Raw genomic sequence first — 15,893 nt, 5'->3', positions numbered from 1 at the left:
CCCTCTCAACCCCTCTCCCTCCTCACTCCATCCCTCCCTCCCTCAACCCCTCTCCCTCCTCACTCCATCCCTCCCTCCCTCAACCCCTCTCCCTCCTCACTCCATCCCTCCCTCAACCCCTCTCCCTCCTCACTCCATCTCCTCCTCACTCCATCTCCCTCAACCCCTCTCCCTCCTCACTCCATCCCTCCCTCAACCCCTCTCCCTCCTCACTCCATCTCCCTCCTCAACCCCCCCTCCTCACTCCATCCTCCCTCCCTCCCCCCCCTCCTCACTCCATCCCTCCCTCACCCCCTCCTCACTCCCTCTCCCTCCCTCAACCCCCCTTCCTCACTCCCTCAACCCCCCCTCCTCACTCCATCCTTCCTCTCTCCAACCCCCCTTCCTCACTCCCTCAACCCCCCTTCCTCACTCCCTCAACCCCCCCTTCCTCCCTCCAACCCCCCTTCCTCCTCCTCCAACCCTCCTCCCTCCCTCAAACCCCCCCCCCTTCCTCCTCCCTCCAACCCCCCCCCTTCCTCCCTCCCTCAACCCCCCCTTCCTCACTCCCTCAACCCCCCCTTCTTCACTCCCTCCACCCCCTCCTCACTCCATCCCTCCCTCCTCAACCCCCTCCTCACTCCCTCAACCCCTTCCGCACTCCCTCAACCCCCATTCCCCACTCCCTCAACCCCCATTCCTCACTCCCTCAACCCTCCCTCCTCACTCCCTCAACCCCCCTCCTCACTCCATCCCTCCTCCCTCAACCCACCTCCTCACTCCATCCTCCCTCCCTCAACCCCCGCTCCTCACGCCTCAACCCCCCCTTCCTCACTCCCTCAACCCCCCTCACTCATCCCTCCCTCCACTCCTCTCACTCATCCCTCCCTCCCTTCCTCCTCCAACCCCTCCTCACTCCCTCAACCCCCCCTCCTCAACTCCTCCCTCTCCAACCCCCCCCATACTCACTGACCCTCAACAAATCACCCTCCTCCTCACCCCCTTCCCCCTCACCCTCTCCCCTTCCCTCTCACCCCCTCCTTCTCTGCCCCACTCCTCATCCCCCTCTCCTGCTCACCCACCTCACCCCCCCTCCTCATCCGCCCCCCCCTCCTCATCCGCCCCCCCCCACCCCACCCTCCTCAGGGGATTGAGGAAGAGAGCGCAAGTTTGTAATTGATATGACTTTTGAATAAACCAATAAATAATACTTGCATTTGATACATCGCCTTATTTATTCACTTCGGTGGAGGCGCCTCAAAGTGCTTTACAGAAATATACTGTGAAGTGTATTCACTGTGTGCTTCTTGGGTGAAGTGCAGCAGCAGGGATTGCACACAGCAATGTCCCACAAACAGTTGTGGATTAAGTGACCAGTTTTATCTGGGGGATTGTCTGGCAGGACACTGAGCGAGGAAAACTCACTTCTCTTTTCAAATAGTGCCACGGGATCTTTAACGTCCGCCTGAACAGGCAGACGGGACCTCGGTTTAACGTCTCATCCAAAGGATGGTACCTCCGACAATGCAAAAACATCCCCAGCACAGCAAGCAGACCATCTGCTATTTTTTCCCCCCTCTGGAACTGAGTCCTGTAGCTCAGTGGTTGGAGCACTCGACTCCCTTCGCGAGGGGACCTGGGTTCGATTCCCTGCAGGGCGTAACATTGGGCAAGTTTTCTTACTGCATGCGTCTCTGTTTATCTAGCAGTAAGCAAGAATCCAATTGTTAGTCGACTGGCGGATCGCTTTCTGAGGGTAATAATCCCTTTTTTAAAAAAAATTGGTCGCTTCAATCCATGACTGTTTGTGGGACGCTGGGGGCACAATTGTCTGCTGCTTTTTGCCGACAAAATATACAGTCAATTCACTTTACAGTACATTCTCTGATATGCTTTGAGACTTCTCAACGACGTGTTAAGGCACTATATCAAATGCAAGTATTATTTTTAAATTATGTTTCTTTTCTTAATAATTATAATTATACTTCAATTTTATCAAGTCTCTTTCTTGTGTTTCTTCTGTCCATTTCCTCTCCTGTTTCTCTCTCTCTCTTTCTACCCATCTCCCTGGTGTTTTGTACCTGATTCTCTGCTGGAATGCAGATGTACAGACAAAAAAAACTCACCAATATCTCGCCCAAGTGGTCACTGTTCACGCATATAAAGGGTGAGCACTGGGACAAGCTCTTTGACCTTGCCTTGACTCACTCTGATAAAATGTCAACATGCATAAGGATTCCAGCTACGGTCCTAGCTCAAGGCTGTTGAGGTTGGAAGCACTTCCTCTCAGGGTACCACACCCACGAAACGCCAGAAAACAAACAAAACCCTCTGATGCTGATCTGATATTTCTATTTAGACATCACCACTTCCTCTGAAACTGCTCTCAAAATTCGGGCTATGCTTCTCTTTCGCCGGAGTGCCTGTAAAGGGACTGGGACCTGGGGACAAGCAGTCTGGTCCTGTTCCTATAAAATTGGAATTTCCTGTGGAGGGATTCAGGATAACTCAACCACTGGCACTTTAGAGCACGTATATCTGGATATCAGGAGTACTTTCAAGCTTTACAGCAATGCCACAACATTCCTTATTGAATCACAGATTTTACAACAATAATAATAATAATCTTTGCATTTGATATAGCGCCTTATCACATCTCAAAGCGCTTTGCAGGATATATCATAAAGTGGATTGACTTTGCGAAACATGGCAGCCAATTGCGTATAGTAGTGTCCTACAAACAGTTGTGGATTGAGCGACCAAGTTCTTATTATTTTATTTATTTTTTGAAGGGATTATTATCCCCGGAAAAGCAATCTGCAATCGACTAACAACCAGTTCCTATTTACTGCTTGTTAAACAGAGGCGTGTGGAGTAAAGAAACTTGCCTAACGCCGGGGAATCGAATCCAGGTCATCTTGCTTGTGAGGCGAGTGACCTCTCTGGCTGAATCACTTTTAAAAGTTATGGATTCAGCCTGAGACACTCTGCATCCTAATAACCCAGTGTGTGTTCGTGTCAAATAATTTGTGTTAAAGAAATTTCCCTTTGAGCTTTTTCCTGTCATTTTAAATTTAGGCCTGTACAATATAATTCAAATTTACATTTATACAGTGCTTTATAATAATACTAATAATCCTTGCATTTAATATAGTGCCCTCTCATGTCTTCTGGACATCTCAAAGCGCTTCACAGGATATACTGTAAAGTGAATTGACTGTATATTTTGTGGGCGAAACACGGAAGCCAATTGCGCACAGCAGCGTCCCCACAAACAATCGTGCAACACTACTGGGAGGGGAGGAAGTCCCAGAGGATTAAACAGCCCTGCCTTGGCACCCGAGCAGGGGATGGGAGGCGGTGGTGGGGGTGGCTATGGAGGGGAAAAATAAACTAAAGCATGGTCTTAAGAGGTACATCTTCGGAGAGATCTTGATTGAGGTGAGGGAGGGAGAGAGAAAGGGAGCAAGTCAGAAAGAGAATCTCGGATGGAATTTCAGAGAGTACAAGCCTCCCTGCTGATGGTGGGACAGATAAGGTAGGCAATATGAGACAGGCCAGTGGAGCCTGTAGCTCAGTGGTTAGAGCACTCGCCTCGCAAGCAAGAGATCTGGGTTCGAGTCCCAGACAGGGTGAAATCTTGGGCAAGTTTCCTTACTCCACACACATACGCACACCTCTGTTTACCTAGCAGTAAGTAGGAACCCGGTTGTTATTCGATCGCTTTTCCAGGGGTAATAATTCCTTCAAAAATAAATTAAAATGAATAATAATAAATTGGTCACTTCAATCCACGACTGTTTGTGGGACACTGCTGTGCGCTTTTGACTCTCACGTTTCGACCACAAAATGTACAATCAATTCACCTTACAGTATGTTCTGTGAAGAGCTTTTAGATATCTTGAAGATGTCATAAGGCGCTATATCAATGCAAGGATTATTATTATCTAAGTTACAAACTCATTGATAGGTAGAAGGATTTTCTGGGAGGAAAAAAAAATACTGGTGAGTGACCTTCGCTTTCTGTCCTTTCAGGATTTCTCTGCACGTCTGCAGCGTCTTCGCGCCTGACGAGCTCCGAGCTGGTTCAGAAGCGCATCCAGCTGTTCAACAAGGAGAAAGAGAGACAGAGGTCACTGATCCCCCGCATCGAGAAGATTGAAGTTAAATATGTGGGAACGTCAGACCCTGGGACTGTCTTCATCATGAACAAGGGGCTCTCTACCCCTTACAACTGTGCCATGCGTGAGTTGTCCATCTTTGTTATTTCCAATTCTCTACCTCCTCCTTGCCCTGTTCTCCTGACATACTCCCTGAACTCAACAACAACTTGGATTTATACAGTGCCTTTCAAATGCCCAGGAGCGCTTCACAGTGATGGAGTCTGACAACGAGCCAGGGGGAGAGTGAGGGGGGAAATGACCATAAGCACGATCAAGAAGGAAACTCTTCCTGTTCCGGTCTTATTGCGCTCTCCCTCTTGTTTCAAGCTCCCTTTATTCCATCATCCCACAGCGTAGTGGTTAGTGCGTTCATCTCGCAAGCGAGAGGATCCAGGTTTGATTCCTGGGCAGGGTGAAACCTTAGGCAAGTTTCCTTACTCCACACGCAAACCTTTGTTTGGCTTGCAGAAAGTAGGAACCTGGTTGTTAGTTGAATGTCGGACCGCTTTCTGGGGATAATAATACTCAAAATAAAATATTGTCGCTCAATCCACGACTGTTTGTGGGATGCTGCTGTGCGCAATTGGCTGCCACACTCCTCCCACAAACAACAGTCAGTTCACTTTACAGGATATTCTGTGAAGGGCTTTGAGATGTCTTAACGACACGATAAGGCGCTATATCTAATGCAAGGATTATTATATTATTATCTGTAATTGCTCCACGTAACCTCCTCCTGTTCGTACAGATCTCAGTGAGTGGCAATGCAGGCGGTCAGTGCTGGCCCTTGTGGATGGGGAAGTCTGGGATATGTATCGACCATTCCACAAGTCTTGTGATATCCAGTTCCTGACTTTCAAGGATGAAAACCCTGAAGAAGTTAATAAGGTAATGTCTCGACTTTCTGAAATAAGTTTAAGGCGAATTCCAACCTGGGGCAGTGGTAGTGCTCTCTCGTCTCTGAGTCAAGAGATCATGCGTTCAAACCTCACATTGGGACTTGTAATCACACAGTCTCAGCTGACGCTCCAATGCAGTGCTGGGGGTGCTGTCCTTCGGGTGAGACGTTAAACCGAATCTGTGCCCTGTTCAGGTGGATGTTAAAGATCCTGTGGCGCTATTTGCAAAGAAAAGGGAGTTTCTCTCTCTCTCCCGGTGAGCTGGCTAACAATCTCCCCAGGTAAAACGTTGTGCGCAAACTGCCTGCTAGTTTTCACACACAAAATATAGTCAATCCATTTTGCAGTGTATCTTGTGAAGAGTTTAGGTAATAAGGCGCTGTATCAAATGCAATTATTATTAATAATTTGTGTTTTGTGAGAGGCACTGTATAAATGCCACCAGTTCTTGTCGAAAACCTTGCCCACGCTCTCTGTTGAGAGAGAATTAGATGCGTATTTGATAAAGAAAAATGTAAAAGGGTAGGGGAGGGTTTGGAAGAGCAGAGGGGTGGGATTAACAAACATGAAGATTGGCCACTTGAGCAAGAGTGTTCCTGATATCCAACGGAATTGTGAACCTAACAAAACTCAGTGTCTACACTATAGGGAAAGTGGCAAATGCATTTTTGGACACACTTGATTAATTTAGGTTGGGAAGCTTCCTTACTCGCTTTGGGACGTCGTCCCGACGCGAAAGGCGCTCCATAAATGTAATTTTATTGTTGTTGTTACTCTACACGCGTCTGTTTACCTAGCGGTAAGTAGGAACCCGATTGTTAGTCGATTGTTAGTTGGGGGTAATAATTCCTTAAAAAAAATAATAAATTGGTCACTTCAATCCACGGCTGTTTGTGGGGGACTCTGCTGTGCGCAATTGGCTGCGCGTTTTGCCCACGATATTCTGTAAAGCGCTTTGAGATGTCTCGAAGACGTTATAAGGCACTATATCAAATGCAAGGATTATTATTATTAGAATTGTGCCTTTGCTGACTAAACGGCTTTCCTTTGAGTCCCACCACTCTTTTTCCACCCCGTCCTCTTTCTGATATGCGTCGAATTCTCTCTTAAAAACTATTGGGGATTTAGCTTCCAATGCTAGCAATGTCAAAGGGGTGCAAATGTGAAGCGATTTTTTAATATCTCTGTAAGAAATTCACCCTTTGTTTCCTTTTTGGTAATCGTCTTGAACATATTTAATTCCTGTTTTCTTCAAGGGCTCTGAGATGCTACCCTGCGTGGAGGGCGCTTTATAACTACAAGTTGTTGTTATTGATTCCTCCTAGATTCAATGATAGAACAGAAAGTCATTAGTGAAAGGACTTTTTTTTTTTAAAAACACTCCTTTTAAATCATTTTGCTGTCAAAACCCAATTTGTTCAACTGCAATTATTGTTTTTGGCTTTGCTTTGATGGGAGCTATCAGGAGAGAGCCTGCAAGACATCCAATAATAATAATCCTTGCATTTGATACAGCTCTTTATCATGTTGTTGAGACTTCTGAAAGCGCTTCACAAAATATACAATAAAGTGAATTGACTGTATATTTCGTGCTTGAACTGCGGTAGCCAATTACACACAGCATTCTGGCACAAACAGTCGTGGATTGTTATATAATAATAATTATTATTAAAATATTTATTACCCCCAAAGCAATCCACCATTCGACTAACATCTGGGTTCCTACTTACTGCTAGGTAAACAGAGGCATGTGGAGTAAGGAAACTTGCCCAAGGTTTCGCCCTGCCTGAGAGGCGAGCGCTCTTAATCAACACACTACACGTCTCCACAATGCACTGCTCCTCCACAAACCTGCCAACTGGAACTTATTTTTTAAAAAAAGACTACACAGATCTGGGGTTATTCTGATGTTATCGGGGTTGTGCTGCAAATGCGGCCCCCAGTTGACCTTGGTTAATGAGGCTCTGTCCTAGGAATATGGAAAAGAAAAAGAACAAACTTGCATTTGTATAGCGCCTAATGTCCATCCTTTTTTTTTAAACACTTCATAATAATAATAATAATCCTTGAATTTTACATAGCGCCTTACCAACGTTTTTGAGATGCCTCAAAGCGCTTCACGAAATACACCGTAAAGTGAATTCACCGTATATATTTTGTGGGTGAAATGCGGCAGCCAATTGCGCACAGCAGTGTCCCAGAAACAGTCATGGATTGAGTGACCAAATTATTATTTTTGTTTGAAAGGGATCATTATCCCATAAAAACGAACTAACAACAGGGTTCCTACTTACTGCTGGATAAACAGAGGTGTGCGTGTGGAGTAAGGAAACTTGCCCAACGTTTCGCCCTGCCCGGGAATCGAACCCAGATCCTCTGGCTTGTGAGGCGAGTGCTCTAACCACTATGCTACAGGACTCCACTGAAATAAACTGTGTCCTAGATTGATGGCAGGCCCCATTCATTGTTTTGAGTTCATTCCTTGATCTCTGCTCTTCTGTTCTTCACAGGCTTATTGGCGATCGTGTGCTATGATAATGGGTTACGTGCTTGAAACTTCATTCAAGGACAAGTATAGCATTACTCTGGTCAGAGCCCCTGAAGTACCAGGTATTTTACCAACACTACATCACGTCAAATGTTCGACCACGAGATAAGGCTAGATAATAATAATCCTTGCATTTGATACAGTGCCTTATCACATCTTCGAGACTTCTCAAAGATCATAGAATCGTAGAATGTTACAGCACAGAAGGAAGCCATTCGGCCCATCGTGCCTGTACCAGCTGTTTGGAAGAGCTACAACAACAATAACTTGCACTTATATAGCGCCCTTCACGCAGGGTGCATCTCAAAGCGCTTACAATTACAGAGCTCTTTCCCCATGTCCTTGAAATTGTTTCCTTTACAAGTATCTATCTAATTCCCTTTTGAAAGTTGTTACTGAATCGGTTTCTAGATATATCAAATGTAAGGATTATTATAATTTGCTGTCAAGTGTAGTCACTGTGTATGTGTAACCGTCTTTTGGTTGAGAAGTTAAACCCCAGCCCTGTCTTTTCTGCCTGTTAAGGTGGACGTTAAGGAGGACTGAAAAGAGTAGGATGTTTCTCACTGTGTCCGGGCCGACAATCCACCAAATAAAAAAAAAATGGGATCATTTGCTCCATGGCTGTTTTGTGGGATATTGGTTTAGCTTAGTGGTCAGAGCACTCGCCTCGCAAGCGAGAGGATCTGGGTTCTCGCCTAAACAGGCGAAACCTTAGACAAGTTTCATCTCTGTTTACCCAGCAGTATGTAGGAACCCGGTTGTTAGTCGATTGGCAGATTGCTTTTCTTGGGGTAATAATTCCTTCAAAAAAGTAAAAATGAATAAATGATAAACTAATAATTTGGTCACTCAATCCACGCCTATTTGTGGGACACTACTGTGCGCAATTGGCTGCCGCGTTTCACCCACAGAACACACAGTCAATTCACTTTACAGTATATCCTTTGAAGCGCTTTGAGACGTCTCGAACACGTGATATCAAATGCAAGGATTATTGTTATTATTACCATTGAATACTGTGTAATTTTACTTTGCTTTATGTGCCCTTTAGTAATTTCTGGAGCTTTCTGCTACGATATCGTGTTAGATGAGAGGCTGGACGACTGGAAGCCCTCCGTGGTGAGTGAAATAATCTCGTCGGTAGACATGTGGGCTTCTTGCAATGACTTAACCCCTGCTCCCCTCAATATTTTTCATAGCATAACCTGTACCCCAGGGGCATGGGGAGGGGAAGATGGAAGGACAATTGACCAGATCCAAAGAAGGGACTACAACCCATATTTGAAGGGGTAATAATGGCTTCAGAAATAAATGTGTAAAAAATAATAATAATAATTGGTTACTCAATCCATGACTGTATGTGGAACACTACTGTGCCCAATTGTTTCACTCACAAAACATACAGTCGATTCACTTTATTGTGTGGAGCGGTTTGAGACTTCTCGAAAACGTGATAAGGTGCTGTATCAAATACACACATTATTATTATATTATTACAAGTGTTAAGTATTAAAGCCAGCTCCTGTCTGCCAGTTTCAGGTGCACTTTAAAGATCCTGTGGCACTTATTGGAAAAGAGAAGGCAGTTTCTCTCAGTGTTTTACCAGAAATGCCACAGATAAATTAATCATTCACTTTGTAGCTGTTTGCAGTTGCCGTGGGCGTTTGCCTAGAAATACACAGCCACTACTCTTGACATTGACAGTAATTACTCTGAGGGATTGTGAGAAATGTCAGCGTGATGAAGCACAATAAACATGCAAGCTCTTGCCTTTCTTTAAGTATGCGTGCAAATCACGACCCGATTTGGGATTTATTTTTAAACCCAGTTTTAATTACCTTCTTATTGTGGGTGCGGGTCGTGGGGAGGTGTGGTTGCGGGAGTGGTAGTGATGTTCTTTTACACGCCACAAGGTGTCTCCACACACCTACATATTGTGTTGCAACTCTCGATTTTCTGCATCGCTTTCTGGCCTGACACATCGATGTGTACCTGCAGACTAAGTACAGCACTTCTGTCAGAATGGGTTAACATCCTCTTTGAAACTATAGCCCTCAGTCTCGCAGCAACAAAGTGCTCCACCGTCCACGATGGACTATGATAATAGTAATAATCCTTGCATTTGATATTGCGCCTTATCACATCATCGAGATTGAGTGACCAATTTATTACTTTTTTTGAAGGAATTATTACCCCTGGAAAAGCGATCCCCCATTCGACCAACAACCGGGTTCCTATTTACTGTTAGGTAAACAGAGGGTGTTGCACTAACCTGATATTGAATTCTTGGGCAATCTCAGCCAAAAGTCAGGACATGGAATCACACAGTCTTAAGTTGATACTCCCAACGCAGCGCTGGAGGGGGGTTTGTTGCATTGCCGGAGGTACCGTCCTTTAGGTGAGACGTTAAACCAAGGTCCCGTCTGTTTGTTCAGTAGAGTTGCTATGATCGCTGCGTATGCCCGGCACCTCCCAACCTCTCCGACTTGCTTACCCTCCAACACACTACCAGCTGCCTCTGCTCGACTGGCTTCGGCCTTCTGCAAGTCCCGCTTGCCATTGGTGGCTGCATTTTCAGCCACTACTCCCTGAAATACTCTTCCTCTATCCCTCCTCCTTCCCCCCTCCCTCCCCACTTGCAAATTCCGCCTTAAAACCTTCCTTTGTGACCGTGCTTACAGTCACCTCTTCCACTTCCTCTCCCCCTGGCTCGGTATCAGACTCCACCACTGTCAAGCGCTCTGAGATGCTACCCAGTGTGAAGAGCGCTATGCAAATGCAAGTTGTTGTTGATGTGCTAACACAGTCTCTGCCTGTAACCTAGGAGAACCTGCGCTCACTCACCACAGAGGCTCACCGGCTCATTCATAAGGACTCGCCCTTTGAATCTTTGGAAGTGGTACCCAAGGTGGCACAGGAGATGTTTCAGGAGAACCAGTAAGTGGGTGGAAATCCTTGCATTTATATAGCGCCCTTCACTCGGGGTAGAGTCCCTGAGCGCTTGACAATGGTAGTATTTTGTTTGTTTCACCCACAAAATATACAGTCACTCCACATTACAGTATATTCTGTGAAGCCCTTTGAGAAGTCTCGAAGACATGATAAAGGCACTGTATCAAATGCAAGGATTATTATTATTTATATTTTTAAAAAATGCGCTGACCAGAGGCAGTCTGCTCCCTCTGTTTGTCAGGGAGATGTTCAAACCATTGTACTATTTTAGAAGAGACCAAGGTTTGTGTGTCAGCCTGGCTCAGTTAGTAGCGCTCTCACCTCAGAGTCAGAAAATTGTGGGTTCAAGCCCCGGATCAGGTTTGTATAAATTTGTATAGTCTCGGCTGACACAGTGCTGTGCTGGGAGAGTACTGGACGTGTGTTGTCCTTTGGATGAGACATTAAACCGAGATCCCGACTGCCTGGTTAGGTGAATGTTAGGCGCTGCTGGAAAGGAGACGGGAATTTCTCCCGGTGACCTGGCCAGCAATCTTTCAGATTATGGATTGTGGAGTCCCGTAGCTCAGTGGTTAGAACACTCGCCTCGCAAGTGAGAAACCTGGGTTTGATTCCTGGTCAGGGCAAAACGATGGGCAAGTTTCCTTATTCCACACACCTCTGCTTACCTAGCAACAAGCAGAAACCCGGTTGTTAGCTGGTTGGCGGATCGCATTTCCGAAGGTAATAATCCCTTCCAAATTTAAAAAAAAATTTATAATAATAATTTGATCACTCAATCCACGATTGTTTTTTGAGACACTGCTATGCACAATTGGCTGCTGCATTTCGCCCAGAAAATATACAGTCAATTTTACGGTGTATTCTGTGAAGCGCTTTGAGACGTCTTGAAGTTGTGATAAGGCATTATATCAAATGCAAGGATTATATTATTAAGACTGCTTGTGGGAGCTGGCTGACTGCAAAATAACGGCTGCTGGATTTGTATTCAAATACAGTTGTTACACTTGTCCACGATACCTATAAAGTGCTTTGAGATATTTTGACAAGATGAGGCAGTATTAAATGCAAGTTCTTTCTTTTATTGGTGACCGTATGTGTGATGACTACCCTTGACAGTCCAGATGTATTGAAGTACAGGGGTCCTCAAAGTCCTGTTACCCCCTATTATAAAACAGCCATATGAGATAACGGAGGAGCTCAAACAAGCTGTCAGAGAGGAGTTTGGCCTCCTCACTCCATCCATGTTAGGGAAGATGTAGCACCGAACATGGCAACAGATCATTATCTGCCATGAAAAAGATGGACACACACACACTCACACACATCCTCTGGACGTCTGAACACAGTTAAACACTCTTACTGAATACAATTCATCACTTCTGAATACAATTATGATCATTTCTTCCACGTGTTTCAGTTCTTCCGCATGGGTCAGTGCACTGTAGAAAGAAAAAGAAAGAAATGCGAGTAAGAGGACTTTGTGGACACCTTGTATGTTCATGGTATTCAAGTTCATGGATGTCTTCACAGGCACAAGTTGGATACTATCGAGGAAATGGCTTCTCTCCACCCCAACAGACTGGTGAAGCTGTACAGGTGAGAGCACTCTTGTTGACCCAAGTGGCTATCGGGGTTGGGCAGAATTGTTCAAAAGGGAACAGGATATGAAAACAATGAGGAATATGAGAGTCGGTCTGGAAAGGTCTATTTAAAAAAAAACAATTGAACCGGCACATGCCAAGAGGGGTATGATATGGGTATCGAGTGTGACAAATTGGATAGCATCTTTCAGGTCGGGAGGGCTTGATGTGTGGTTAGTGTGTGTGTGTGTGGGGCATAATAACCTGGATCTAAATCCGTACCCATATCTCACCAGTTCTGGCCCAGGCTCCACTGGCTCCCCATCACCGAACGGATTGACTTCAAGATCCTCACACTCGTGTTCAAATCCCTTCACTCTCTGGCACCTCCCGACCTCCTCTCCGACCTCCTCACTCCCCAATCCACCACCCGGCGCCTCCGCTCGACCGACACCGGCCTCCTGCTCGTCCCTCGTGCACCCCCCGCCCCACCATTGGAGGTCACGCATTCAGCTACTATGCCCCGAAACTCTGGAACACTCTCCCTCAATCCCTCTGCCTTGCCCCGCCCCCCACCCGCCATTTTTCAAGTCCTGCCTGAAAACCTTCCTTTTCAATCGTACTTACGATCACCTCTCTCTCTCCCACCCCCACCCCCTCCTTCCCCTGCAGCTCGGAGTCAGGCTCTGCCATTGTTAAGCGCTCTGACACGTTTGATTACGTGGAGGGCGCTGTATAAGTGCAAGTTGTTGTTGTGGGGGGTGTGGGGAGAAAGGTGTGCAATTGACATGATGTATATGGGGATCAATTGGGGAGTAGAGATGTTTGTGTATTTGTGTGTGTGCGTGGTGGAGGGAGGGGTACAAGCTGAACATTTTCTGACTGTTTTTTCTACAGATGCGATGAATTTGTGGACGTGAGTGAAGGACCACACATCCCCCGCACTAACTATTGCTCTCAGTTTGAGATCACTGCCGCACACAACCTGGGCGCAGGGCACCACGGGGCAGGGCTGCTTCGCAGGTTCCAGGGTCTATCGCTGCCTGCTCACATGAGGGTGAGTGAGTGTCGGAATGCATCGAAGCCAGAAGATCAAATTCATCCCATTACATGCAGAGGGAGGCCGCATGCGAATGCTGGGCGGTGTTTGTGTGGTGGGGGAAGTTTGCTCGCTGAAGAGCTGAGGCACACAAGAGATATCACGTGGTATCATGTGGAGTCCTGTAGCTCAGTGGTTAGAGCACGGACTTGGGTTCGATTCCCAGCCAGGGTGAAACCTCTACACACACGCGCCTCTTTACCAAGCAGAAAGTAGGAATCCGGTCGTTAGTCGATTGGCGGATCGCTGTTCTGGCAGTAATAATTCCTTTAAAAAAAATAATAAATTGGTCACTCAATCCACGACTGTTTGTGGTACACTGCTGTGCGCAGTTGGCATCTTATACAGCACTCTCCATGCAGGGTAGCGTCTCAGAGCGCTTAACAGTGGCAGAGCCTGATTCCGAGCTCTGGGTGGGGGGCGAGGGTATTTTGGCCGTAAGCACAGTCGAAGAGAAAAGTCTTCAGGTAGGTCTTGAAAAATGGTGGGAGGGGGAGCAAGGGGGAGGGATTGAGGATTTCAACACTTGATAGCATTTCCCTGTGAAGCCACTTGAGATGTTTGGACATTACCAGGGCTATTTTAAAAGCAATAATTATTATAACTTAGGGATGTCTCCATTAGTGGGGCCTGGATGCTTTGAAAGATGTGGTTCACACAGACTAATGTGACTTTTTCTCCTCTCACAGTCGTTCTTCTCTGTGTGGGACAGATTGCGGCAGAGGTCTCAGAAACTGGTGAGTTGGAATAGCTGAGGCTCTTCCATTCAATTCTTTGGGTCACAGCTCTAATCTACTGTAGACCGTTCCCCTCTTATTTCCCCATCGTGTCTGTGCTGGTGCTGTTTCCATTAACCCGGGACTATCTGCTTTAATCCCAATTCCATTCCCCTGATCTTGCCTCCTCTATTCTGATCCCAATTCCTTGCTCGTTCTTTGTGACGTTGAAATGTTGTTATGGCCTTAGCTGCAGTGTCAAATGTACCTCATTTACAGTCTGGATCGCACTACTTGAAAGGGGTGGTGGAAACAGATTCAGTAACAACTTTTAAAAGGGAATTGAATAGGTTCTTGAAGAGGAAAAACTTGCAAGAGCGGGGGAGGGAGTGGGACTGATTGGGTAGCTCTTCCAAAGAGCAGGCACGATGGGCCGAATGGCCTCCTTTTGTGCTGTAATATTCTATGATTCTATATATTCTATGTTCAGTTCTTTCTCTCTCTTCCGCTTTCTCTCCTCTCGCTCTCTTTCTCCTCTCTCATCTCCTTTCTCTTTCTCTGTTAAGCGCTGTCAATGCAATGCAAGAATAAAATCCTCAGAAGGTTTGAGGAAGCTGAATATTTTGTGGTGATTTTTGGAGACCATTTGCTTCTGTACGCTCACCAATATTATTTTGGTACGTTAATGGAATGCAGAGCTTTAAGGCTCTCTGAGAGAGATGCCGGCTCTCTGAAAGAGCTCTCTGTTTAGTCCCACTCCTCTGTTCTTACCCCTGTCCTCACCATCATTTTCTTTTTGAAATATTTTTCTTAATTACCCTTTCGAAAGTTATTACAGTTTCTGCCTCAATCAATGTCTGATTGGGCATTCAATGTCCTAACATATTATAGTTTTCAAATCCCTTCATGCCCTCCCTATCCTACCTCTCCGATTTGCTTACCCCCCACCCCACTCCACCACTCGCTGCCTCCGCTTGGCTGGCTCCAGTTTTTTTTTTCTCCCTCGTCCCCTCCGCTCCACCATCGGCGGCAGTGCCTTCAGCCACTATGCCTCGAAACTCTGGAAGTCCTTCCCTCAAACCCTCCTCCTTGTCTCCTCCCTCCCCACTTTCGCATCCCACCTGAAAACCTTCCTTTTTGATCGTGCTTACGGTCACCTTCCCCCTCCCTCCCCGTCTGCCACTGTGAAGCGCTCCGGGACCCAAATTGTTGTTATATATAAAAAAAAATCCTAATCCTAAATTCTCTGTTCGTTTATGCTTTTGGTGATGATGATGATTTATGTCCTTTACGCTTTTATTTCTAACACTGCATTTGTTCTATGCTCTGCAGGTGACAGAAGAAGGAGCTCAAACAGAGACTGTAAAAACAACAGCATCGTAATAGGGGTGAGGGGGTGGGTCGGGGTGGGGGCGTGAGAAGCTTAAACAAATCCCAGTTTGTTCTTATGTCTAATATATAATGTCAACAGAATGGTATGGATAATAAATGTATAAAAGTGTACTGGATGGGTGTAGTTGCTGTTGAAGAGAAGTGGGTAAAGGCAAAGAATGATGTTAATAACAATCCTTGCATTTGATATAGCGCCTTATCGCATCTCAAAGTGCTTCACAGAATATACTGTGAAGTGAATTGACTGTATATCTTGTGGGTGAAACTCAGCAGCCAATTGCAGCCAATTGCACACAGCAGCGTCCCACAAACAGTCGTAGATCGAAGTGACCAATTTATTATTTTTTTAAAAGGAATTATTACCCCCGGAAAAGCAATCCTCCAATCGACTAACAACCAGGTTCCTACTTACTGCTGGGTAAACAGAGACGTGTGGAGTAAGGAGACTTGCTCAATGTTTTGACCTGTCCGCCTGTGAATCGAACCTGGGTCCTCTCACTTGTGAGGCGAGTGTTTTAACCACTGAGCTGCAGGGTGCCACAACATCTATCGATGACTA

The 15,893-nt window shown here is 46.0% G+C and overlaps 1 protein-coding gene across 1 annotated transcript; it reads left to right on the top strand.

The window, feature by feature from the left end:
• The first annotated feature begins 3,379 nt into the window (after positions 1–3,379).
• On the top strand, positions 3,380–15,445 carry mrpl39 (mitochondrial ribosomal protein L39). The gene is made up of 10 exons (XM_042333988.1): positions 3,380–3,392; positions 4,015–4,224; positions 4,891–5,030; positions 7,552–7,651; positions 8,644–8,711; positions 10,417–10,529; positions 12,078–12,143; positions 13,025–13,184; positions 13,916–13,963; positions 15,275–15,445. Exons 1-10 carry the CDS (start codon positions 3,380–3,382, stop codon positions 15,323–15,325), a joined length of 969 nt encoding a protein of 322 aa, XP_042189922.1. The 3' UTR covers positions 15,326–15,445.
• The last annotated feature ends 448 nt before the right edge of the window (positions 15,446–15,893 follow it).

Source organism: Callorhinchus milii, unplaced genomic scaffold (genome assembly GCF_018977255.1).
Source record: "Callorhinchus milii isolate IMCB2004 unplaced genomic scaffold, IMCB_Cmil_1.0 Scaffold4, whole genome shotgun sequence".
NCBI lineage: Eukaryota > Metazoa > Chordata > Chondrichthyes > Chimaeriformes > Callorhinchidae > Callorhinchus > Callorhinchus milii.
The sequence above is the reverse complement of the archived record's forward strand: the minus strand, read 5'-3'. Positions and strand labels throughout refer to the sequence as shown.